The sequence below is a fragment of the Urtica dioica genome, chromosome 1 (genome assembly GCF_054948205.1).
Source record: "Urtica dioica subsp. dioica isolate 48M chromosome 1, U.dioica_male_clone48M_v1_H2, whole genome shotgun sequence".
Classification (NCBI taxonomy): Eukaryota; Viridiplantae; Streptophyta; class Magnoliopsida; order Rosales; family Urticaceae; genus Urtica; species Urtica dioica.
In genome coordinates this window covers 2,109,876-2,133,976 of record NC_142756.1, presented here as the reverse complement: position 1 = coordinate 2,133,976, position 24,101 = coordinate 2,109,876, and the positions used below count along the sequence as shown (strand labels likewise).

The window sequence follows — 24,101 nt, the reverse complement described above, 5'->3', positions numbered from 1 at the left end:
GCATATAATATTCTGATAAAAAAAATGCATGTAATATATTTATGCATTACAAGGCTTGTGAATACAGCGCTATGATACTTTCCCAATTAATTTGGTCTAATTACAATTCCACACCACCTTCATTTCCGGAGAGATCATGAGTTTAATCACAATAAACTATATATATTTTATACTTAATTTGTTTTTGGTGTTTATCATTTCTGAACTATAGGCCTTGTATCATATACTCTCTTTTGTTTTTTTAGAAATTTATATTATATAATATTGGCTAATGTTGGAATTCTTTATTTCCACAGAGAGGCTTTATTTTTTTTATTTTTATCGATCGGACAGAGTATATATGACTTGCAACGGTACAAGCTTGTAACAATCAGCCACGTGTCATGTTTTAACTAGACAAATAAATAATGAAAAATACAAATCAGTACAAGCTGATACACTGGATTATTAATACACGTGGACTAATATACACATACAAGTGTCCAACATTCACTTCCGCGTAATTCCTTGAACTTAAATAAAAAGACATAGAGGCGTTACAAAAAAAAAAAAATATATGTAATTTACCGTGGCGGCGATACATACAATGTAATATAGCGCCTATATATACAACCAACCAACCATAAATTATCACTCCCATAACAACAAATAATAGTCTTTCTATATCTCTCCCCTTTAAATTAATAAAAAAAAAAAAAGTATCCATAATATTACTGTTTATATCATTAATATTTAATATGGGGATGCACCACCACGTAAACCACGAGAATTCCGAAGAACACCACAAACCAAACTCTTCTTCTTCTTCTTCGGCGACGCGTCTGGAGAAGCTGAAACTCGTCGCCGTTGCGATGTTGGGGTTGGGTCTGGTGATGGTGTCGGGGTTGAGCTTAGCCGGGACGGTGATGTCCCTGGCCGTGGCAACGCCGCTTCTGGTGCTCTTCAGCCCCGTCCTCGTCCCCGCCGCCCTCGTCCTCTCCCTCTCCGCCGTCGGATTCCTGATCTCCGGCGGCTGCGGAGTGGCGGCGCTCAAAGCGCTCACGTGGCTCTACGGACGCGTGTCGCGTGAGCTGGCTCGCGTCAGGAATAAGTCGTCGTTTGTTCAGATAGGCTTGTGATGAGAGTAGAGAGAGAGAGAGAGAGAGCAAGCGTGCGAGGCACGTGAGAGCATCATTTGACGGTTTTCATTGTTTTCTTTTCTTTGCATGCGTTTATATGCTCTAGTTTTGTTTTGTGTTGTTTGTCTCTGTTTCGCTCTATCTTGTATTTTTCATGTTGTTATTGCTAATCTAATAAATAAAAAAAATTAATAAGTATGCCTTTTGATGTCTTTATTTTTTGTTCATGCTTTGTGACTTGGTTTGTGAGAAGGGTCAAAAGGGAAGAAACCTAATGACTGGCATTCCGTTGGAACTAAAATCACCTAGATTTTATGACAAACTTAGTACTAAATGGGTAAGAAAAAATAATTCTAGTTCATTTTGATTAAAAAAAAAAACCCCTATAATAGTAGTATTCATATCCGATTGACCATTTCACTGAAATTAACTCCGGTTGCAATTTGCATGTGTTGTTGGTTTGGTTCCCCTACAACATACTAAAATAACTAGTCTTAGAAATGCGAAGTGAAGGAGTTTATGGGTTGAGAGACGGCCCTTCCGAATAAGGATAAGGGTTTGTGAGTTTGCCATTACAAGAGACAGAGAGAAGTAAATCAAAGGTTAGAAGTTATTAAAAAAAAAGATTTAGAACCATAAGCGAATATCTCTCTAAATATCTCTCTACTCCAAGGGAAAAAGGCACACAATTCTCTATCAACACAATCACTCGATTTCAGAATCGTGAAACAATGCCAAAGACCCTCCGCACTTGCTTTTACTTGGCCGTGTTCGATTCTCTGAAATATTCTCTATGAATAACGGCGCCCCACCTCAGTCATATCCATCTGACTAATGTTGAATGTCGGAGCACGCGCTAGAGGCATCGTCTATGCGCCTCTCTAAACTTATTTTGTTCTTCTTCTTATTCTCGGATCTCTGCGACGAACGAATGACGTTCTAAAGCTAGGGGAGAGTACTTGTGACTTTCGAGTTTCTACAAACCCGGTTTGGGCGCGGTCACTTGGTCCGACCTTGGGTTGATCCGCCCGAAGTCTTCGACATTGTCTGATTTTTAGCGACATCAGAGGTCATGCCTCAAAATTGACCAAACAAGAGATATAATAAGGAAAAGAAAAAAACATGGTCAAAGTCTTGAAACTTAAAGTCAAAATTATAAAACTGAATAACCCAATCTGATGTACAAACTAAATTAATAATGAAAACCATATCTGAGACATGCTGAATATTGAATACGACATGTGTTATTGTCCAAACTAGTTATTATGTGTGATATGCGATATTGACTCTGCTGTGAAATATAAGAGTTACGATTATTGATATATCAATGCTACGATAAATCATAAGTGGTTATAAATTGTAAGATGAGGTTATAAATTATCTGTTTTCACGATCGATTCTGAATATTGTAGATTTTCTACTTCTTCTTCCACAATTAGTAACACATCATCGCCAATCAACCAATCCCTCAAACAAATCAAAGCTTCTACCATTCTTAGGTGCAAAGAACTTCGGAATTTATCAAGAACTCTACCACCTGTAGAGAATGATGATTCAGAAGCAACGGTTGAAACTTAAGCTGCTAAGATGTCTCGAGCAATGGATGATAAAGTTGGATACTTTGGGCTATTCAACTTCCACCAAGAAAGTACATCAAACTTAGGAGACAAAACAAGCGGCTCGCGCGATTCCATTGAGTATGCACAACTTCATTTCTAGCATCATGATTATAATCACAAGTTTCCATAAGTCTACTCAAGATGACCGAAGTACAATTGTTGCTTTGAGGAATTGGTTGTGATTGAGACACTTTTTTTTTTCTTTGGTAGATGTATGGTTCTCATTGTAACACTTCAACAAGTCTTGCAACTTCTCTTTAATTCGAATGCACACTATATCAGCCTTCATCGTTTCACTAGTTGTTATTTCGATACAAACCTTCACATGTCTCATCTTGTATCGAGGATCAAGAACAACGACAATAATCAACATGTCATTGATTTTGTCCGCATCACTCAATACTTATCAAAGTTAGGCTTCATGTTGAAAGTCATGTTTCTTAAAATACTTGTTTGTGCTGACTTTAGTGTTGTTAACAACTGCCGAACTTCATAGATTTCACGGAAGACCATATTCGACGTCGTGTAGTGTGTCCCGCTGAATTTCAATGTTACCTCGTAGAATGTCTTCAAGAAAGTAATGTACTCTTTTGCTTTCTCTCAATCGATATCAGTTGGAGGCTATTTCCATTGTTTTCCATCTTCATTCTCTTTGAAATAGTTCTCGTAATTTCTGTCAACAACCATCATATCAAATGCGTTTTGGTATTTTATTGTTGTCTCTAGCATAAGATATGTCGAGTTCCATCGGGTAGGAACATCTACGCACAAACGAGTCGATTTTTTCTCAACGACGCATTCATCAAACTTCTTTGCTCTTTTTGTAGAAGACCGAACAAACTACACTACATTTCTGATCATCTCAACAGAATAATCGATTTTTTTTTAAATCTTCAGTCACAATAAAATTCACTATATGAGCGCAGCAACGAATATGAAAAGACTTACCATCCAGAAGAACACAACCGGGGATGTCTTGTAGTCTTCTTTGCAGGTAAGTCAATGCTGTATCATTTGAAGAAACATTATTGACTGTGACTGAAACTAATTTTGTAGTTCCCTATTCGCAGATACATGTCTCGAGCTCCCTTCCAATAGCACTATATGTCCAGTTGTCATCTATAAAGTGTGCGCTAACATACATATAGTTTAGATTCTGAATAGACCTCCATGTATCTGTAGTTAGAGACACTCTATACTTTTGCAAGATTGTCTTAATACTTTTTTTTTCCTTCCAAATATGTTTGGTACACATCTCTAGCCACTGTAACTTGAGAAGCAAGAGCAAGTCTAGGCTGAATGGTGAAGAAAAATTATTTGAAAAAACAATTCTCAATGTGCTTGAAAGGTAACTCGGCACCAACTATGTACTCAACGCAAACCCTCTTACTTTTTTTCTTAGTGAAGTTCGCGATCGTCAAATTACTAACCACGACACCACTCTCGTTTTTGGGTATCAAAACCGTTTGCTTTAGATATTTTTTCTCTTGCCTTCCCAAGAATTTTTTACACCTTCCTATATGAGAATTCAAAGTGCTCGTATCCATGACAAGCAAAGTCCTCTTGACAATAATTATAAATAGCCCTCAAACCATTTGAAGTTTTGACAAAATGGTTCCATACCTTGGATCTTCTTTTAGGCTTTCTCTTCCCCAAATTAGTTTGACTACTTTGAGTGTTGTTTGTAGTTTCATCATCCTCCTCGTGATCGCTTATTGGAATTGGCTCCAAAAAAGTTCCCATTGTAATCAAAGGCCTGTAATAAGAAATTAAAAATAACAAAAAACAATGATTAGTGGTCTTAGTGTAAACTATCTTGTTTACTGTCTTAGTCACAGTAACACAGAAGAATATTCTCATTACAATTAACAATGACAGTACAACATCCTTCTAGAGAATCATCGATCACGCACAAGAACAACAGCTTGTTGCTAAAAACATGGACACAAAATGTATAACATTATATAAGAACAACACATGTATAAGATTATAAACACAATCCACATAATCCCGCATATACTACCACGCAAACACGAATGAGTTCATCGGAATGAAAAAAGTTTATCACTTTCATTAGCATATACAAAATTAGCACCTCAAGTCTTTTTTTCCCAATCCAAGCCATATATACTATGTGAAATTCATACAAAATTCAATGTTCTAGAGAACGTATTATCAGCGAAGTTCTGAGTAGAAGAGGGTCTCTTTAAGTAGAAATAGAGCAACACTACAATACACATTATAGAGAGTCAATACATCGAACACATGGAGCTCAATTATTTCTACTTACAGAGAGAGAGTTGTCGATGGATTTTGGCTGGCTGAGATTATAGAAGACGTATCTACAACGAATGCAACACATGAAAGACACCTTTCAACATCAGATCTCTGGAGAAAAATATATAGATGATTAACTTACCAAAACAAAGAGAAAACGCGATTGGAATTTTGGCGACCAAAGTCAGAGAAGTGAGATGAGACAGATTTTGTATTCAAAGCAACGAGGGTGAAACCAAAAGTGAAACAAAATATTTTAGGGTTTCTTGTTTGCGGGTTGGGTCGGTGCGACTCGTTGTTCCATTGATGAGAACCGAAACCGTCCGACGAGAATCAGCGGTTCGGTTTGGTGCACTCCAAAATTGGTCGGGTCTTTGCGGATTGGCTTCACCGGGTCAGCGGAGCGGATTGGATGATCGGTTTCCTTGGGTTAACGGGTTCGAGTCTTTGCGGATTGGCTTCGTAGGGTCAGCGGAGCAGATTGGACGACCGGTTTCTTCGGGTCGACGGTTCGGGTTACATGCGTTGGTTGAATTATATTTTTTAATCTATCAATGATTAAACTATAATGTTAATCGAAGGTAGAGTACCACTGTTTGAAATAATATATTTTAAATAGTTTTAAACTTTTATTAAAAATATAATTTATGATTATATTTTTTGATAAATTTTTGTTAATCCATATTGAATTTTTTTTTTCAAGTAATGATATTTTTAAAATTGAGGATGAAAACTTTTTTTTACATTTTGTTAAAATAATGACAATATTTACATATTGTTAAAACTAAAAGGGTGATTTTGTAATTTAATTATTTTATTGCTCTGAAAATATAACCTTTCAAAATTATACGCCTCCGCGGTGACAACTAGAAATAAGGAGGAAGAAAGAAAAGAGCTCTTCCTTTCTTCTCTTTTTTTTTTTCTTTCAACAAAAATCCAAAACTCTCGCATTCATAGCTGTTGGCGAAAATTCCCTCCCGAGTTCACCGAAACGATGTCGTACGATTATCTATTCAAGTACATCATCATCGGCGACACAGGTATCGAATACGAAAAGCCCTAATTTCTGATTCTTCGGAATTCTTTTTTTTTTTTTTTTTTTTTTTTTTTTTTAAGAATGAACTAATGTTTTGTTTGAGTTTTGATTGCGTGATGTGCAGGTGTAGGAAAATCTTGCCTGCTCTTGCAATTCACCGACAAGAGATTTCAGCCGGTTCATGATCTCACGATCGGCGTCGAGTTCGGTGCTCGGATGGTCACCATTGATGGCCGTCCCGTCAAGCTTCAGATTTGGGACACCGTAAGTTTCTGTTTGCTTCGAAGACAAAGTGTTCAAAAAAAAAAAAAAGAGGAAGATTTGGGATTTCGTAAGATTGAATTTAACTCTTCAAAGCTCTCGCCTTTCGGTTCCTTCAGAAAAGCATTATATATATAGTTTTTAAGCTATTAGTATATATGAATTATATGCTTGAAATACTGAACTCCACATGGCTTGAATTTAGCAAAGTGTAATATGATTTGGTCTGAGAAGAGAGTATTATATTTTTAATTTTTTTTTTTTTTTTTTAAAGAATTGAGTTTTTTATTAGATGATTAATATTGCACATGCTGTTCTTTATTCGTTTAATGATATATTTTATTTTACTGATCGTTATATGTATGGTGTTGGACTTGCTTAGGTTTAGATTTGACTTGGTAATTGGTTTGGATAATTGGTCAATCATTGGAACTACTATAAGTATTTAGATGGTGGTCAATTTGATGAGAAGTACAAAGACTTTGGTGTTGTACGTTTAGTGTTAACCTAAATAATGAAAAACTAAAACAGCTTTTACTCGGCTCTGTTTTTTTTTTTTCTTTCCTTTTTCTGTGTGGGTTTGTATGGTTTCAGGCTGGTCAAGAATCGTTCCGATCAATCACTAGATCTTACTACAGAGGAGCCGCGGGAGCGCTTCTGGTTTACGACATAACCAGGTGTGTATCTGTGTTTATATATTTATCGTAAAAGGGTATTTTTTAGTATAGACTTGCATGTAAATCTTATAAGCAAAATTGAGATGATTTTATCTTCCGAAAACCTCGCCCGTGTTAAACGTGAATATATTATCTTTTTTTTTTTTGCCTTTGTTTTTCGGGGGGTCAGGAGAGAGACGTTTAACCATTTGGCGAACTGGCTCGAGGATGCTCGGCAACACGCGAATCCTAACATGACGATTATGCTCATAGGGAACAAGTGTGATCTTGCCCATCGCAGAGCTGTCAGCAAAGAGGAAGGCGAACAGTTCGCCAAGGAAAACGGGCTTTTGTTCTTGGAAGCCTCCGCGAGAACTGCCCAAAACGTCGAGGAGGTGAAAATAAAGCTATTTTTTTTCAATTTTTATTTCCTATTTATTTTGCCTGCATGCGATGAAAGTTTTTAACTCTTTTTTTTTCTTTGTTGCAGGCGTTTATTAAGACTGCTGCCAAAATTCTTCAGAATATCCAGGAAGGCATTTTTGATGTTTCCAATGAGGTACTACTATATGGGTTATGCTCTACTAAAGTATAGAAACCAAGTATTTTACAAATTAAGGTCTAAATAATTTTTTTGCAATTCACATGGAAATTCGGTTGGGCTCAGACAAATTTATCGTGAACTTTTCAACAAATATATTTTTAAACCTAACCGGGTAAAATAAATTTTACAGCCAGAGTAAAAACATATAAAAACCCCGGTTGTTTTGGCCAGTCCTCGGATATTTATATACTGGACGGTTTGTTTGAAGAAGATATATAGTAATGTAATATTGTTTGTTAATGGCGTACAGTCGTCTGGGATCAAAGTCGGATATGGTCGGCCTCAAGGACAGTCCGGTGGTAGGGACGGAACCATTGCTCAGCGTGGAGCGTGTTGCAGCTAATTTGGATCGAATAATTACTGAATTTGGTCCCTTTTTTTCTTATTCTGTTTTACATTTTTTTTTTTTTTTTTTTTGGAGAACTATGTTCATCTTCATCAATGCTTTGAAACGTACAATATATGAAAATTAATATTTTACGTATATCAATGTATAGATTCTAGTTCATGTGGATAAGTGTTTTTATAGTTGATGACTGTATCATCAACCAATATTTCCTTACGGAATTGATTGTGACAAAGCAGGACAAAGTTAGTTTTAACTTAAAGCACATTTTTGTCATCCACTAATAGCGCTATTAGAGCCAAAAAAATCATTTCTGAAAGAAAAAAAAATGTTTCCTTCCACATTCTTCTTTATTTTGGCACGTCAGTGGACAATCATTATGGTAAATGAACAGAAAAAATGAAATTCAAATTCATGCCTCATTACTACGAACGGTCATAAATGACAAGTTTAATAACGAGCCCTTCTTGTTTTATCTTAAATTAGCCACATTGCTTTCACTGATTAGATAATGTCAAAAGTGTAGGATTTCATTCCACAACCTTCTTTATTTTGGCACGACTGTGGACAATCATTATAGTAAAGGAACTGAAAAAGTTGAAACGAAAATCAAATTCATGCCTCATTAGTACGAACGGTCATAAATTACGTTTAATAAACTATCCCTTGTTGTTTTATTTTAAATTAGCCGTATTGCTTTCACTGATTAGATTATGTCAAAAGTGTATTATAGGAGTTCAATCTTACCGTGGGCATATAGATAATTTATTCACACTCACAAATTTGATTAACAATTCAAATCAATGATTAAAAGTAGCTATTCAAAGGCCCCCATACATTTTTGCCACTCTCAAGTCTTAAACAACTAAGTTATAAATATACTACATCTTTTTGGAATATACAGAGAGACCAAATAATAATAATAGGAGTTCCACTAAGGAAACTAATTTCAGTACTCCCAAAAAAAAAAAAAAATTCTTAATAATTTCTGAGAACCATAACCAAATAAAATCCTATAAAAGCTCGTGAATTGAACCTCACGTCAACCTCGCATACATGTGTTCATGAACAAAATTTAAGTTAAAAACCAGAAACAAAACTGTGGAATCAGAGACCAAACTGTGCTGGGAGCTTTTTCCCTCATCACTGACCGCCAAACACCTATCAAGAGAACAATTGGGCAAAACTTCTTAGATAACAGTTCAAAACGAAACTTTTACCATTTTCGAAAATAGGAAAATCGACACTTACACCAGCCAGAATATCCTTTGAGAGCCTAGATTTGCTTTCAGCCGCTATATGTTTAACAGTTTTATTCTGTGGGAATTTACGAACCACTTTCGGTTCCTGAGGAGCGACAGGGATATCCTCACCCGCCCCCGAATCTCCTTGGAGCTTCTGCTTCTATTTAGCACAAGAGAAAATAAAAATGACCATCCAAGACCTTACAAGACAACTCTTTTCATTAGATAACCAAGTTCGTCATTTTATCTAGGTTTTACAGAGTCTAGTACCTTCTTTAGCCGTTCGTCGATGGAGCTCAAAGCACGGGCCTTTTCAACCTTTTTGATATAGAAGTCCTTGTCCTTTTTAGCAGCCGAAATTGCCAAAGCAAGCTTCTGCTCACGAACGGCATTCTTAAAAGCTGCAACAAAACCGTCCCATTTATATTTCGATTTTTCGTCAACCAAGCGCGACAATTTGAAAATTAATACAATACGACAAACAGCCAGTCATACCGATTTCTTCGGTCAGATCATCCCACTTGAATTTGCTAAGGTACTTGATATTCCAGAGATCGTAATACATTGGCGACCTTTTTTTCCCACCTGACCACCCGGAAAAAAGTTGGTTAAAGAAAGATCAACCGCAACAAACAACTAGATGGGCCAAGCATAAGGAAGTAACGGAATGGACAGCCAACAATAATCCCCTAATATTTCTTGATTCATAGCAAAACGCAATCAAAACATAGTTTAACATGTCAACTCTAGATCCACTTGTATCGATTTCACGAAGAAAAACATATAGTTTGAGTCATACATACCAATCTGTTCACCATTTAGCATGTCGGCGACCCTCTTTGCAACCTTTTTTTCAGTAAACTCAATCCATCTACACAGTTGTTAAAAAATAGAGAGTTCGAACGAGCACACAATTTCAGTAATTAGTCAAGCACTTGCACACAAACACACACACATACATACCCTTCGGAAAATTCACCGCTGTGGTGATGACCACCAGGCTTGCGACGCACCTGAGCAGACCCGTCTGCAACGCAATAGGATTAGCAAGATATGCACAATGTGACACACCAAAATGTTAATGAAATCAATGAAATAGTGGTTTTTTTTTTCCGTTACTTTTGGGGGCCAAATAGAGCCTTTCTATTTCTCCGTACTCGGAGAGAATGTGGCGGAGATTGCACGGGTTCATGTGTGGCGGGATTCGGCTCATGTAGCAAATCCCGCGCCTCCGAGCCCTCGCAGCTTCCACCTCGAGCCGCTTCTTAATCTTCCTCTTCCTCTTCGCTTCTTTCTCTTCATCTACTTCTTCTTCTTCTTCTTCTTCTTCTTCTTCTTCTTCTTCTTCTTCTACTGCGTTCGATCGATCATCCTCATCGCCGGCCATATTCAACTCTTCTTCTTCTTCTTCCGATCCCTCGTTGTTGCGTTTTTCGTTCGCCATTTAATCTCAACCTGATCAAAATAGGCACTTCGTGAGGAGAGCTTTACAGACCTTGTCGTACCTTTCGACACTTGCTTTGCCACAGATATAAAACAACAATCTACTCGATTTTAACAAAATTCATACGCGTACAAAGTTTCGCGGCGATGTATATACACCATTACTTTGGGGTGAACGGCGTCGGAGAGAGAGAGAGAGGTTAGGGTTCGCTAAACAGTTATTTTTCGTATTGATATAATAAAAAAAAAATTTGAGAGAGAGAGAGAGAATCGCAGACCTTGTTTGCGGCGGAGAGTGGCGGCGATGGAAGACCAGTGTTGTTCTTAAGAGAGTCCGCACTCGGAAGAGACGAGAAGAAGAGATGAGAGATTTTATTGCCATCTAACCCTGAGTTTGAGTCAAATATCGCATGTGTACAATGAATTTTTAATAATATCATATTTATCTACTCAGTTTATCTTATTAATTATTTCTCTCTTAAAATATTAAATGACACAGATATGTCCCTTACTCTAAATGACACAAATATGTCCATTAGAAAACAACTATCTATTAAATCTGCCTTATTATGCATTTTTTTTTAATCTGCCTTATTATCTCATTATTTTATTAAAAAAAAAAGAGTATAAGAGACATTTTTAATTTTGTTCTGATCAACGACTCAAACTTATAAACAAAAAAAAATCAGCAAACATTAATGATTTTAAGACTCACAAAGTTCCCCAAGAAAAATTCTTTGTTACGTTTTTGAAGCGCTTGCATCGAGAACCATGAGGTTCTCGGCCGCGGTACCGCTGGATCTTTCGTCCTTTTTTTTTTTTCTAACTATATATCATGATTGAAATTATTCAGGGAGAGTTGGTGCTATACCAACTAAACAAGATCTTCTCAATTTATACTTCACTATCTCTAAATGGAGCACAAATTTATTTTTATAACCGCTATTATGTTTATACATATAGTCGTACGAGATAGCCACTTTCGAAAACAAACTTCAAATGGAGACATAAATGCCTACCACTTTTTTAAGTGGAGGATCCACGTTTAAATCTCAAATAATACCTCATTTTATTATCTATATACTAATTCACCTTGTTACTACAAAAATACCAAATATTAATGTCCCTTCGCTAACTTAATAATGACTCCCCTTGCTGTTGTCATCTATATAAAAATGCGATTTCTTCTTCTTTTATCTAAAAAAAAGACCAAGAAAAGCTTCAAAATTTTCAAACACCTCAACGACTTAAAAGCATAAAGGCCTTTTTTTTATTGTGTCTTCTATTTAGAAGATTTAACTTCAATGAGAAGTTCAACGAACTTTTGAATCAGGAAACAAAAACGCCAAATCAAAAGGATAAAATATAAAAACTGGCTTTAGTTTAGCTAACATCTACACTATCCATCTAACTTTCAGCCTCAAAGTAAATTAAAGAGAATTCCGGATAAAACGTCCGAAATGCTTGGAAGAAATAATCTGCAAAAACATTTATAGGTCATCGCTTAGCCAGATCGTCGAGGAGCGCCTCCGAATCTCCAGTAAAGATCTTCATAGGTTCGAGTAACGTGTTGGAGACGAGGATCGTCTTCTGGAATCTGGCGGGTCTGAGTATAATCCACGAGAAAAATCACATAAAAAAAGAGGTAAATATGTGGATAGATATATACATACAGTTTACCAAAGCAATATTCTCACTTTTAAGCCTTTGTAATAAGCTTCCACGGCATCGAAGAAAGGAACCGTTTTACGGGACTGCATTATGTCCCATATATAGTTGGCCATGATATATCCACCAGTCTGAGGATTAAAAAAATAAATAATAAATTAAAAAAAGGATTAATTCATTCTTGTTGAAGCACTATGGTGGTGTATAAATATAGTTGGCCATTAATAAGATATCACCTTCTCTTGGGCTGCTACGAGGAGAAGATCGCTCCCGGCCCTAGGTAGCAGAATAATATTCTTTGACATCATTTTTTCCTTTGTTTGAGAATGAACCCAATTAGAATACCGTTCCGAGTGTCATGATAATAAAATAAAAATATAAAAAATTAAAATTAAAATAAGGGTTAAGTGGGAAGGTTAAATCACTCAAAACATACCAATGTTTCTTGGGCGACCTGCATTCCCTCGGGAGTGTAACCAGTCATCGCTCCCTCTATGAGTGTCTAGATCCACATAGAACACTGTTAGTCTAAGCATTACGATGACAGTAATTAGCATCATTAAGAACATGACATTGAGATATTATAACATCCTCTATTAAACTGTTGGGTATGGTAAAACTTGGTACACCAAGTGCTAAACAATGAACAAATTACGAAGAAAAAAATATTATTTTAAAAAAATAAAAATAAAATGTCAAATTTCCATAATTTAATTTTCGAAATTCGCTGACCGTATATAGCTCCGAGGCTGCTGCCTTATTCGAGCTCATGTAGTCGTCAAAAACTTTACGACCACGTTCAAGATCTCCGGCATGTAAATAGCACCTTAATAAAAAATGGAACTAGTGAAAAACCCCAAGAATTTATGCAAAGTAGGAAACATTCTACCGGAAGAAAATTATAGAAAAATATACAGTATCCGTGAGATAAGGCACAAACCTCATTATTTGCATAACTACAAACACATCTTGAGGATTACCCTCTTTCTCTAACATCTCTACAAGAACTTCCATGACCTGGAAAGACCAACAAGAATAAGAACAGCATTGCCACAAAATTTATGCACCTCTGTATTGGAATGCACAATTCCAAGCACTTTACAAAAATATTATGAAAGCATTGTTGGGGAAGAGAAAGTCAAAACGGGTCAACATCAAATCATAACTACAAAAAATTAGCAGAATAGCCAAGTTAAACGTTTGAGTTTAGCAAAATAGCCAACGTTTCGTAAATCTTAAGTAAATAGCCACTACATTTTTTATTTACAAGTGTATTTTTACAAAAATACCCATATATAATTCAATTTTTTTGGGTATTTTTATAAATATACGCTTGTAAATAAGCGTAAATAAAATACAGTGGCTATTTATCTAAGATTTACGAAACGTTGGCTATTTCGCAAAAACAAACGTTTAAATTGGCTACATACCTAGTGGAAGTTAAGGCACAAATGCAAAAAGTAGATACCTCCACATTTTTAAGATCTGCACAAGCTTGAAATGCTGCATGGTACACAGTTAGTGGCCTAGACAAAAATCCACGTCGATGAGCATATTCAGAGGTAGGAAGATTATAAAACTCCTCAGCCAAAACACCCATCATGAAATTCTCAGAAGAGTTACTGGGTCCTTCATCTGAAGTCCATTCGTTTGCCCGCTCCACAAATTCAATTATCTTTCCCAAAAAAAATAAAAGACAAATAAGAAAAGAATACATATAGCAATAAATACGTCGTCAACTTAAGAGGTCAAGTTCTTCAATACTTACTTTGGTGCTAAAGTCTTCGGGTACAGGTTTCTTATTTTTATACGCAGTTATGAGCCCGGCATAACAAAATTTGTTTAACCCAAAACCTGCTGCGTTCATATCACGAATAATGGCATACCTGTAAAACATCAAAATAATCTTACATAATACCAATACGAAGTAGCTGAAAAAGCTTCGATATTCAAGCCAAATGTGAATGCTACACGCTAAAAAACTAACAGTCGCGAGCTTGTATAAACCATTTGCCTCATGAAAAATTAGTCACTGAAATAATAAGCTGTAGAAATGATAGGGAAAGGGAATAATAAGCATAAAGATCTCAACTATAGTCATTCGAGCAAGGAAAAATCAAATGTGTGGAAAGAGGCATACACTCTATCTAAACGGCCTTCGACAGCGCATGCATTGAGTAGACAGACATAGGTTTGCACGGTTGGCTTCTCTTTATTAATCTTCATCTCATCCAAAATCTTTAAGCAATCATATGTAACGAATAAGCAGAAGGACCGTTTCACTATTATATTCTTGCGTAAATACAAACTTAATATCATACCCGAATTGCCTGATCAGAGTTCTTGCCCTTTCCGCAAACTGCGATCAGAAGGTTATATAGAGTAACCTACAACACCAAGCAACAAAATAATTCAACAGCTTTCACAAAAAGCAAACATTTTCTAGCTAAACAGAAATTTCAACCGAATACTTCACACTCATTGTACCGGGAAATTGAATTGCTTCTAAACTAAATCAACTTCAAGCAAATTGAAATCAACAGCGAACCAGGGGACTCGTAATAATCACTTCAGCTAAAACCTTTAAATACCAATTTTTTTTCTAAGAGATCTAAAGAAAACAGTGAGAATCGTTGCTTTAAAAGCAATCATACATTGATGAATTATCACTTCTGATTCCAATAACAAAAATGAACTTTTACTTACATCAGGGACTAAGCCCATGGATTTCATCTTATCCATGAAGAAGAAAGAATCTTCCAATCGAGAGCCTTTGAAAGCCGCGATAACCAGCGCGTGAAACGTGTCTCTGGTCGGCATGACTCCGTCGAGAACCATGTCGTCGTACACATCCCTCAGCAATGGATATCTAAAAAAAAACAACAAAACAAGGCTCATCAATTTCATGAAAACGAAGATGAAGATCGGAAAAATAAAAAAGGAAAAAAAAGAGAAAAACCTTCTCTGAAACGAAAGAGATTCGATGACGGTGTTGTACTCGGAGACATTGTTGGCGTAATTCCTCTTCGCGTACTCCTCAGTCGTCGCCGCCGCGGCTCCGACGGCTGAAAAATTCCGACGTCCGAGTAGTCTCGCCGCCGAGGTCCGATTGCCTGAACCAAAAGTGTATGCCATTATTAAGAATCAATTAGCTCGAAAAAGTAAACGGACATGAATCTGAGATTCGCCAGATACATATACCACAAGTATTCGTACAGAGAGAGTCAGAGAGAGCAAGAGATACCAGAAATGAGCTTGAGAAGAACTCTCATGGCGTTTAGATAGACCTCAAAAGTGAACTCTAAAGCTTAAACCCTCTTCTTCTTCTTCTTCTTCTTCTGTGCTTTCTCTCTGGTTTTCTTCGTTCCATTGGCTCTGTAGAGGTTGATACGCGCCGTTTTGCGCTGCAACGAGAATTTTGGAGGTTTGGGCTTTCCTCTGGGCCCAATTATATTGAGTGGGTCGAGCTACCTTATTTTAAGAACCTGAGAGAAATTATAGGATTGGTGTTATTTTCAAATTATAAATAGCAATTTAACTATTCTGGAGATTATATTACTTAAATATTACACTGGATAAAAAAGTCAGTCCAAAATAATAACTAATATTTTAAAATATATTTATAAACATAAAAAAATAATTATTTATAATTTAAAAATATTATTTTCACGATAAAAACTTTAAAGACGCTATTTTTTAAATAAGTTTGCAAAAACACTTACCACCGGGACAAAGCCAGGATTGGCTTCCGGGGACTAAATAATATAATTATTTTAGGGAATCTAAATATATGAATTCTTACATAGTTGAAATTATTTTTCTATTATAAAAAACTCTAATATTAAGTAGTTTTTCGTCCATTTTTCATTAAGGTATTATAAGCTGAAAATATTTTGTAAAAGAAGTTAGAGGATATAATTTTTTTTTATTATTATTTTAAATAAGGGGTTAAAGCCTCCCCACACTACTACAAAAATAGGATTCTACAACGCTTAAAAAACGGTGTAGAATGATTCTACAACGCTTCTTAAGCGTTGTAGAATCCTGCGTTGTAGAAGCTTCTACAACGCTTAAAAATCCGTTGTAGAATCCAACAGCTTTCTACAACGCTTAATTATCCGTTGTAGAAACTACGCTTCTACAACGGAATCTTAAGCGTTGTAGAAGCTTCTACAACGGTCTAATTCCATTGTGTAATTTTAAAATATTTTCACACATATCGCCGCGGCGACGTATATTTTTCGCCGCGGCGACGTGCTTCTACAATGGATTGATTTTCCGTTGTAGAAGGACCTCGCCGCGGCGAGAATTATACGTCGCCGCGGCGAGTTATTTGCCGCGGCGAGGTACGTTCCGAGCCGCGGCGAGAACATTCTACAACGGATTTTCAATCCGTTGTAGAAGCACGTCGCCGCGGCGAAAAATATACTTCGCCGCGGCGACGTCAAATCTTAGCCGCGGCGAGATGATTCTACAACGGATATAATGCGTTGTAGGAAGGCGATGAATTTTTTTTTAAAAACTCGCCGCGGCGAAGAAAAAATCTCGCCGCGGCGAGACTAAGATTTCTAATTTGCTTGCTCTCGGTATCTTGTCTCGCCGCGGCGAGAAGTATAGTTCGCCGCGGCGAGAATCATTTATTTTCAATCCACAATTTGTTTTTTACACGATACTAGCACCTGAAAATAATCTTCAATAAAAAAAATATCTAATATATACATTCATCTCAAATATCCTCATCTTTAAAACATTCAAAATCTAATATATACATCTTCGAAAAAACTAGCTAATCGTCACAGTTAATAAATGTTTGTACATAAGTTACCCATTCTTCCCTAACTCTCTCTAAATCCTCTTTTGTATAGGATTTCTTATTTTCTAATTTTCCTACACCTCCTACGACTATATCACGCATATAAGAAATGACAAAATACCCGCATTCCGTGTTTCCCGTTTGTCTCGGAGCGTCCCAAGCCTTGATGTACGTTGATTGTCCGTTACTATTGGCGTTTTGATGCTCGAGCTTGAAATCAACAAGAACCCTATATAACACGGAGATTATAAGAGAAAAAACATCTAGAACGGTTTATAATAAAAATTATTTAAGAAATCAAAATATTACCTTTTTATCAATCGATTTAAATCCGTTGGGATTTTATTTCTCAACGGGTCAAAGAACATAGCGCTATTTCTCCAAAGGTCGAGGACAACGAGCATCCAATGCGCACCTTTGTTATACGGCATCAAAACTAGTTCACCAAATTTGCAATGTCGTACCACGTTTCCAACGTCCTTGACTCGTTTTGACAAATAAGCCTCCTCGTCGTCATTTTGTATATACGAACTTAAGCTCGGATTTATAAAACAAAAATTTCGAGTCTTCTTCGCCTTTTCTAGCCTCGATCGTAGATAGCTATGACAAACAAATATTTAGTTGATCAAAACACTAAATATTGAATATTGATATTAAAAAACGCATATAAAGAAAACTCTTACTCCATATAAACCGTTATGCTCCCCGCGCCAATTTCCAAGTATTGCAAAAAATCGGAAATGTCTTCAAATGACACCGGAATCGGGATAGCCGCGAGACTTGGACTAACATTGACCATAATCACATCCCCTTCCGGTAACATTACTTTGTTGGCATGTTGAGCGAGCAATCGATACTTTGGATTAATCACCTTGTACGGAATCTTCTTAGCATCATCGATGCTAGCTTCACTCTCAAAACCGAGCTTTGAGAGTTGTTTGACAACCGGACCGCGACTCTCTATTCCCGAGTCCATTTCCATGAGTCTCTTCGGCCACGAGACAAACCCGCCTATAGCATCTTCAACGGTTTGAGCTTCTTCGGTGGGAATTGGCAATTTTGCTTTTTTAATCAAAACCCCCAAAACGGCCACGCGTAAATTTCCTTCCTCCAAAGGTGAGAAATGAACTACGCCTCCATTCATGTACGCTCGCCCATTTGCAACATGAATTGTGCCTCCGAACTCGGTGTCATCAATGAAAAGAAGACACTCGACGCTTTCATCCGAACTCGGTGTCACCGGTGTGGTTGGATTCAAAGAGCAACTAGCACGGACACTATTTGGTTTTTCCACAACAATAGGATCGATCTTCGGACGATCATCAACAATGATAGGATCGATCTTCGGACGATCATCAACATCGTCGTGTTCTAAGCGAATCAAGAATTTTATCAATAACTTAATACCAAAACATTTATCTTTAATAAATAGATAAAAAAAAATTGAACATACCTAAAGAGACCGCTTCATTGACGTGTTCTTCAACATTTGCCATCTCTTTATCATCAACAACCTTCGCGTTGAGATTCTCTTTCACTTGCTCGACACTAGGCGACTCGACATTAATGCTACCATTTCCACCGAATGCCTTCATCACCAAAGACTTTAACTCGCTCATTTCCCGACGCATCTTCATTACTTCTTCGTTGGGCGTTGGAGGAACAAAGTACTTAAAACGCGACGTGTGTTTGGATTGACCGCAAACTCGCGACGTTCCCAAAGCTTCTTGCAAAACACTCTTTCCCGATTCCGGCAACCATGTCCCTTGCGATGCTTGTTGTGATAACGTTTTCTACACATAAAATTATTTGAAAATAAAATTACAAGGTTAATTGTTATAACAAAGGTAAAGAACTTACGATTTTTTCTCCCATCAATTTGTCTTTCTCATCCTTGTAGTTATCTACGTCTTTCATTCGCGAGTCAATCCAAAGTTCCTCTTTCGTAGGCCATTCCCCCGTTTCGTCATGCTAGTAAGAAGTAATTATATAATAAATTAAAAAATAATTGCAACATTTGAAATAACTAAAAGAAAAAAATGAATCTAACCTTTTCTTGATCAAGCTTTCGATATCCATTTCGGCCCGTTCGAGATTTGTACACACTTTTTCCGATATTTGATTTCCCATGTTCCGATGTTTGTTTGAACATTTCGGTTCGTCTATACTCAACAAATGCTATCCAATCTTCTTCGGTGATACTTGTATAGTATTTCAAAATACAAGCCGGTCTCTTTAAGGCGATTGGTTCGTTGATTATGTCTTTGAGTAGATCGTTGTATATCTCATGACGAAATAACCTTGCGGCTTCTCCGACTCTCATAAGGCAATCGTGTTTTTGTTCGATAGGAATCGTAAATCCTTCTTGCATTTCGTTCCAAATCCGTTCTTTAATTTGGGCGTTGTCTTTACATCTCCAATCACGCATTGAAAGTGGAACGTGTTCTCTTGCTAACACGCCAAAGTAACTCGACAACTCATCACCCTCTTTACCGATTGGTTGCCCTTTATCATCAAATTGTACCGGGATTTTTTTACCAAGTGTTTTAGCCTTATTAACCCGACCCATAAGAGTGTTTCTTCGTTTTCCTTGTTCATCGGAGTTAAGCGCTAGTTGTCTTCTAATTTTTCTTTTACCACTACCGCTAGAAGTAGTAGTAGTGGACGACATTGAATCTAATAAACAAAATTCAAATCATAATTCAATTTTCAACTCAAATGTTATCACAATTTCAACTCAAATGTAACAAAAATCAAATATAAACTCAACTCTAATCACAATATAAACTCAAATCCAATCCGATTCTAAACAAAAACACAATTTCAATCTCAATTCAATCTACTATCAAATATATTTCTCAAATCAAATCAATATCAAACTTCAATTCAATAAACTCAAATCCAATACAATATCTCCTAATTTCAAATCAATATCGAATTCACACTAAATAAGTCCATGTAAAAATGTTCAAAAACATTACCCGGAGTTGGACGAGCACAAGGGCGGCGAAGAAAAAAGGTGGTGAGGCGAGGTGAGGGCGCGCGGCGAGGGAGGGCGGCGTGGGCGCACGGCGAGGTGAGGGAGGGGGCTCAGCGAGAGGGCGGCGTGGGCGCGGCGCACGGCGAGGAGAGGGAGGTGAGGGTCGGAGAGAGGGAGAGAACGCGCGGGGCGAGGGCGCGGTGGCTCAGCGAGGTGAGGGACGGAGAGAGAGAGAGGGGCCGAGAGAGAGAGAGTGGTGGCCGGAGAGAGGGGCGGGGCGGCAAGAGAGTGGCGGAGAGAGAGAGGGACGAGAGAGATGTGAGTAATGGAGATGAGAAGAAATGAGAATGAGAAATGAGAGGGAAAAAAACGCTAAGTATAGATATGAATGGGCGCGGGTAGTTAAAAAAATTTGAAACTTTCAGATTTTTTAACGCTCCTACAACGCTTATTCTAAGCGTTGTAGGAGCTCGCCGCGGCGAAGTGTATTTCTCGCCGCGGCGAGATGATTCTACAACGCTTAGAATAAGCGTTGTAGGAGCCTCGCCGCGGCGAAACCAAATTCTCGCTGCGTCGAGAGTTACCCAGAAACGTCTCGCCGCGGCGAAAATGTGTCATCGCCGCGGCGAGGTAACCCTAGATGTCCTCGCCGCGGCAGTATACAATTTCCGCCGCGGCGAGACCTTTCTACAACGCTTAAGTAAGCGTTGTAGAAGCCTCGCCGCGGCGAAGGCTAATTCCCGCCGCGGCGAGGAATACATTCGCCGCGGCGGGAATTGTATGATGCCGCGGCGAGAGTATATGTCTGGAACATGGTGCTCTCGGTAAGTTTTTCGCCGCGGCGACGACTTGTTCCCGCCGCGGCGCAGGACTCCTGCCGCGGCGGGATTTGTACCTCGCCGCGGCGTGATATGTCGCCGCGGCGAACGCATATTTTTGCCGCGGCGAGGACATTCTACAACGCTTATGGTAAGCGTTGTAGAATGTCTCGCCGCGGCGAAGTAGAAAGTTCGCCGCGGCGAGTGACACGAGACTGGTGATATAAATTCTCATTTCTGGTCTTTTTCACTTTGAACTCTCTCATAACCTCACTCGAAAAAATATTTCCAGTACCTTTTCTACTCATTCTAGAGCGTCCTCGTTTACTAGTCTCATCTACACATTCAAATCTTGTAAGTTCTTCTTTAACTTCTTCTAATTGTTGTTCTCTTGATAGTTTATACTAATTAGAATTGGTAATTTTTTGTATAATTAGGGTTTTTCTATGAATATGAGGAAGTGGATGTGGGAGAATAGATTGAATGAGATATATCAGAAAGGTGTAGATGAGTTTTGTGATTTTGCTAGAGAGAACATGGTAGATTTGAAATCTATTCGTTGTCCTTGTATTAAATGTGGAAATCATAGACATTTTTCGATTGATGTTGTTCGGACCCATTTGTTTGCATATGGAATAATGACCTCGTATCAAAGATGGTTCTACCATGGTGAGGTTTTTCGTTCTACGGCAAATGAGGATGATGTTGAAGATGATATTGATGATATGTGCGGCATGATGAATGATTTGGAGGACGATTTTGTTGAGCGACCGGAATTGTTTGAGTCCATGATGAATGATGCGGAGACACCATTATATGAAGGGTGTACAAGCTATTCGAAGTTGTCATTTTTAGTTACATTATTTCATTTGAAGGCGTCGGGGGGTTGGACTAACACTAGTTTTACTCTATTGTTGGAAACACTGAAAGAAGCATTTCCGAAAGACAATAAAGTACCTTTAAGTATGTATGAAGCAAGGAAGACTTTGGGTACATTAGGCATGAAGTACGAGAAATTCCATGCGTGCCCAAATGATTGTGTTTTATATAGACACGAGTATGAAGATCTAGATGAATGTCCGACGTGCAAAGAGTCACGGTGGAAGAAGGGTAAAATTCCATGTAACGGGGTTAAAGGAGTTCCAGTTAAGGTACGTACATTTTCATCACTTGATTAGGAAATACATGTAGCTCATATTCATTATTTATTACTGATTTTCGTTAAATATATTTCAGTCGTTATGGTACATTCCTCCAATGCCGCGCTTTCGTCGAATGTTTAATAGTGTCAAACACGCGAAGAACATGGTTTGGCACTCCGAAAAGCGTATCGATGATGGTATGTTGAGACATCCTGCTGATGCTGCACAGTGGAAATCATTCGATTTAGAGTATAAGGATTTCAGTGTTGATACTCGAAATTTGCGCCTTGGTCTAGCTTCTGATGGAATGAACCCGTTCAGCATGATGAGCAGTAAATACAGTGTTTGGCCGGTTATACTTGTGAACTACAATCTCCCTCCAAAGCTATGTATGAAGAGAAAGTTCTTGATGTTAACGCTTTTGATTTCAGGACCAAATCAACCAGGAAATGATATTGATGTCTATTTGGCACCGTTGGTCGATGATTTGAAGATGTTATGGGAGAAAGGGATGGAAGTCAAAGACGCTTACCGTGGAGATTCGTTCAACTTAAGGGCAATGTTAATGTGGACTATTAACGATTTTCCGGCCTATGGAAACTTGTCAGGATACTCTGTGAAATGCTCGATTGGTTGTCCGATTTGCATGAAAGACACATCTTCCATCCGTTTGAAGCATGGTAAGAAAACTGTTTTTCTGGGTCATAGAAGATTCTTACCAAGAGATCACTCGTATAGAAGATTGAAACAAGCGTTTGATGGAAATTCAGAAGAACGACCCCCTCCTAGAATTTTGTCTGGTGAAGATGTCTATGAGATGGTTAAAAACGTCAATGAAGTGCTTGGGAAAAGAAAGCGGAGTGCTAGTACTAAAGAATCGTTCAAAGAGAATCCTTGGAAGAAGAAATCGATTTTCTACGACCTTCCTTATTGGAAGACACACTACGTCCGGCATTGTCTGGATGTTATGCACATCGAGAAAAATGTTTGCGAATCGCTTATTGGTACACTTCTTGATGATCCAAATAAATCGAAAGACGGAATACAATCTCGATTGGATCTCAAAGAGATGAATATAAGAAGCATTTTGCATCCCGAGGAGGGGGGTGGGAAAAAAACAAAATTACCACCGGCAAAGTACACTCTAGATCGAAAGGAGAAAAAGAAATTGTGTAACTGGTTTGCTTCTATTAAAGTCCCCGAAGGTCATTCGTCAAACTATAAGAGGTTCGTGTCTTTGAAAGATTTGAGACTTACTGGAATGAAGACGCACGACTGTCATGTGCTGCTACAACAAATGTTGCCTCTTGCTTTACGAGGAATTGTGCCAAAAGATGTGAGGTTTGCAATATCAAAGATATGTGTATTCTTTAACTCGATTTGCTCGAAGGTCATCGATCCAACTCGATTGGATTTAATGCAGTCAGAATTGGTGAAAACTCTGTGCTTGCTCGAAAAGATCTTTCCACCTTCGTTTTTCGACATCATGATCCACTTAACCGTCCACTTGGTACGTGAAGTGAAATTAGGAGGGCCCGTGTTTTTACGGTGGATGTATCCAATCGAACGTTATATGAAAGTGTTGAAAAGCTACGTGAAGAACTACAATAGGCCGGAAGGGAGCATAGTTGAAAATTACATAGCAGAAGAGTCGGTTGAGTTTTGTTCTGAGTATTTAGCTAAAACAGACGAAATTGGGTTACCCAAGAATACCAATTTTGATTCAAAAGCTCTATCTAAAGGTATTTTTTTTAACACTTTATTTGTTTATTTAAATTATATATGAACATTATTTTTAAGTATTTGTTTCATTATATATAGGTAGTTATTCGATCGTCAACCGAAAAGAATGGGAGCAAGCAAGTCTCCATGTGCTACACAACGTTTCCGAGGTCAAGCCATTTGTGGATATTCATTTGAATGAGTTGAGAGTGAATAATCCAAAGAAGGGTAGAAATGAAAAATGGTTGCAAGAAGAGCACAACCGTTTGTTTCAGAACTGGCTTGGAAAACGCATATTTATAGAGGCAGGACATTCATCTACGTTGAGTAAACTATCTGGCGGGCTGTCCTCAA

At 37.7% G+C, this 24,101-nt stretch overlaps 4 protein-coding genes across 8 annotated transcripts; 2 read left to right on the top strand and 2 right to left on the bottom strand.

Moving 5' to 3' along the window:
- The first annotated feature begins 646 nt into the window (after nt 1–646).
- LOC149406236 (oleosin Ara h 15.0101-like) lies at nt 647–1,316 on the top strand. Its single transcript, XM_089628884.1, has one exon. It carries the CDS (start codon nt 738–740, stop codon nt 1,116–1,118), a length of 381 nt encoding a protein of 126 aa, XP_089485010.1. The 5' UTR covers nt 647–737; the 3' UTR covers nt 1,119–1,316.
- Nucleotides 1,317–5,873: 4,557 nt separating this feature from the next.
- Nucleotides 5,874–8,179, top strand: GB2 (GTP-binding 2). Its single transcript, XM_089622518.1, has 6 exons — nt 5,874–6,054; nt 6,175–6,314; nt 6,906–6,988; nt 7,158–7,362; nt 7,458–7,526; nt 7,822–8,179. Exons 1-6 carry the CDS (start codon nt 6,009–6,011, stop codon nt 7,912–7,914), a joined length of 636 nt encoding a protein of 211 aa, XP_089478644.1. The 5' UTR covers nt 5,874–6,008; the 3' UTR covers nt 7,915–8,179.
- A 534-nt stretch (nt 8,180–8,713) lies between these two features.
- On the bottom strand, nt 8,714–11,014 carry LOC149406234 (RNA-binding (RRM/RBD/RNP motifs) family protein). Of its 5 annotated transcripts, XM_089622477.1 has the most exons (9): nt 10,883–11,014; nt 10,514–10,616; nt 10,281–10,483; nt 10,125–10,188; nt 9,965–10,032; nt 9,657–9,746; nt 9,432–9,562; nt 9,169–9,321; nt 8,714–9,078 (listed from the first exon to the last, which is right to left on the bottom strand). In XM_089622477.1, the coding sequence occupies exons 2-9, from the start codon at nt 10,603–10,605 to the stop codon at nt 9,061–9,063; spliced, it is 819 nt and encodes a 272-aa protein (XP_089478603.1). In that variant the 5' UTR covers nt 10,606–10,616; nt 10,883–11,014; the 3' UTR covers nt 8,714–9,060. The 5 variants fall into 5 exon arrangements, with proteins under 5 accessions (XP_089478603.1, XP_089478480.1, XP_089478552.1 ...); XM_089622354.1 differs by having other exon boundaries at nt 10,281–10,616; XM_089622426.1 differs by lacking the exon at nt 10,883–11,014 and adding an exon at nt 10,764–10,816 and having other exon boundaries at nt 10,281–10,616.
- An 890-nt stretch (nt 11,015–11,904) lies between these two features.
- On the bottom strand, nt 11,905–15,635 carry LOC149406233 (Pentatricopeptide repeat (PPR) superfamily protein). The gene is made up of 13 exons (XM_089622275.1): nt 15,517–15,635; nt 15,232–15,385; nt 14,979–15,141; nt 14,594–14,659; nt 14,413–14,510; nt 14,041–14,158; nt 13,741–13,947; nt 13,213–13,289; nt 13,005–13,098; nt 12,709–12,774; nt 12,509–12,586; nt 12,302–12,403; nt 11,905–12,210 (listed from the first exon to the last, which is right to left on the bottom strand). Exons 1-13 carry the CDS (start codon nt 15,542–15,544, stop codon nt 12,109–12,111), a joined length of 1,353 nt encoding a protein of 450 aa, XP_089478401.1. The 5' UTR covers nt 15,545–15,635; the 3' UTR covers nt 11,905–12,108.
- Nucleotides 15,636–24,101: the final 8,466 nt, after the last annotated feature.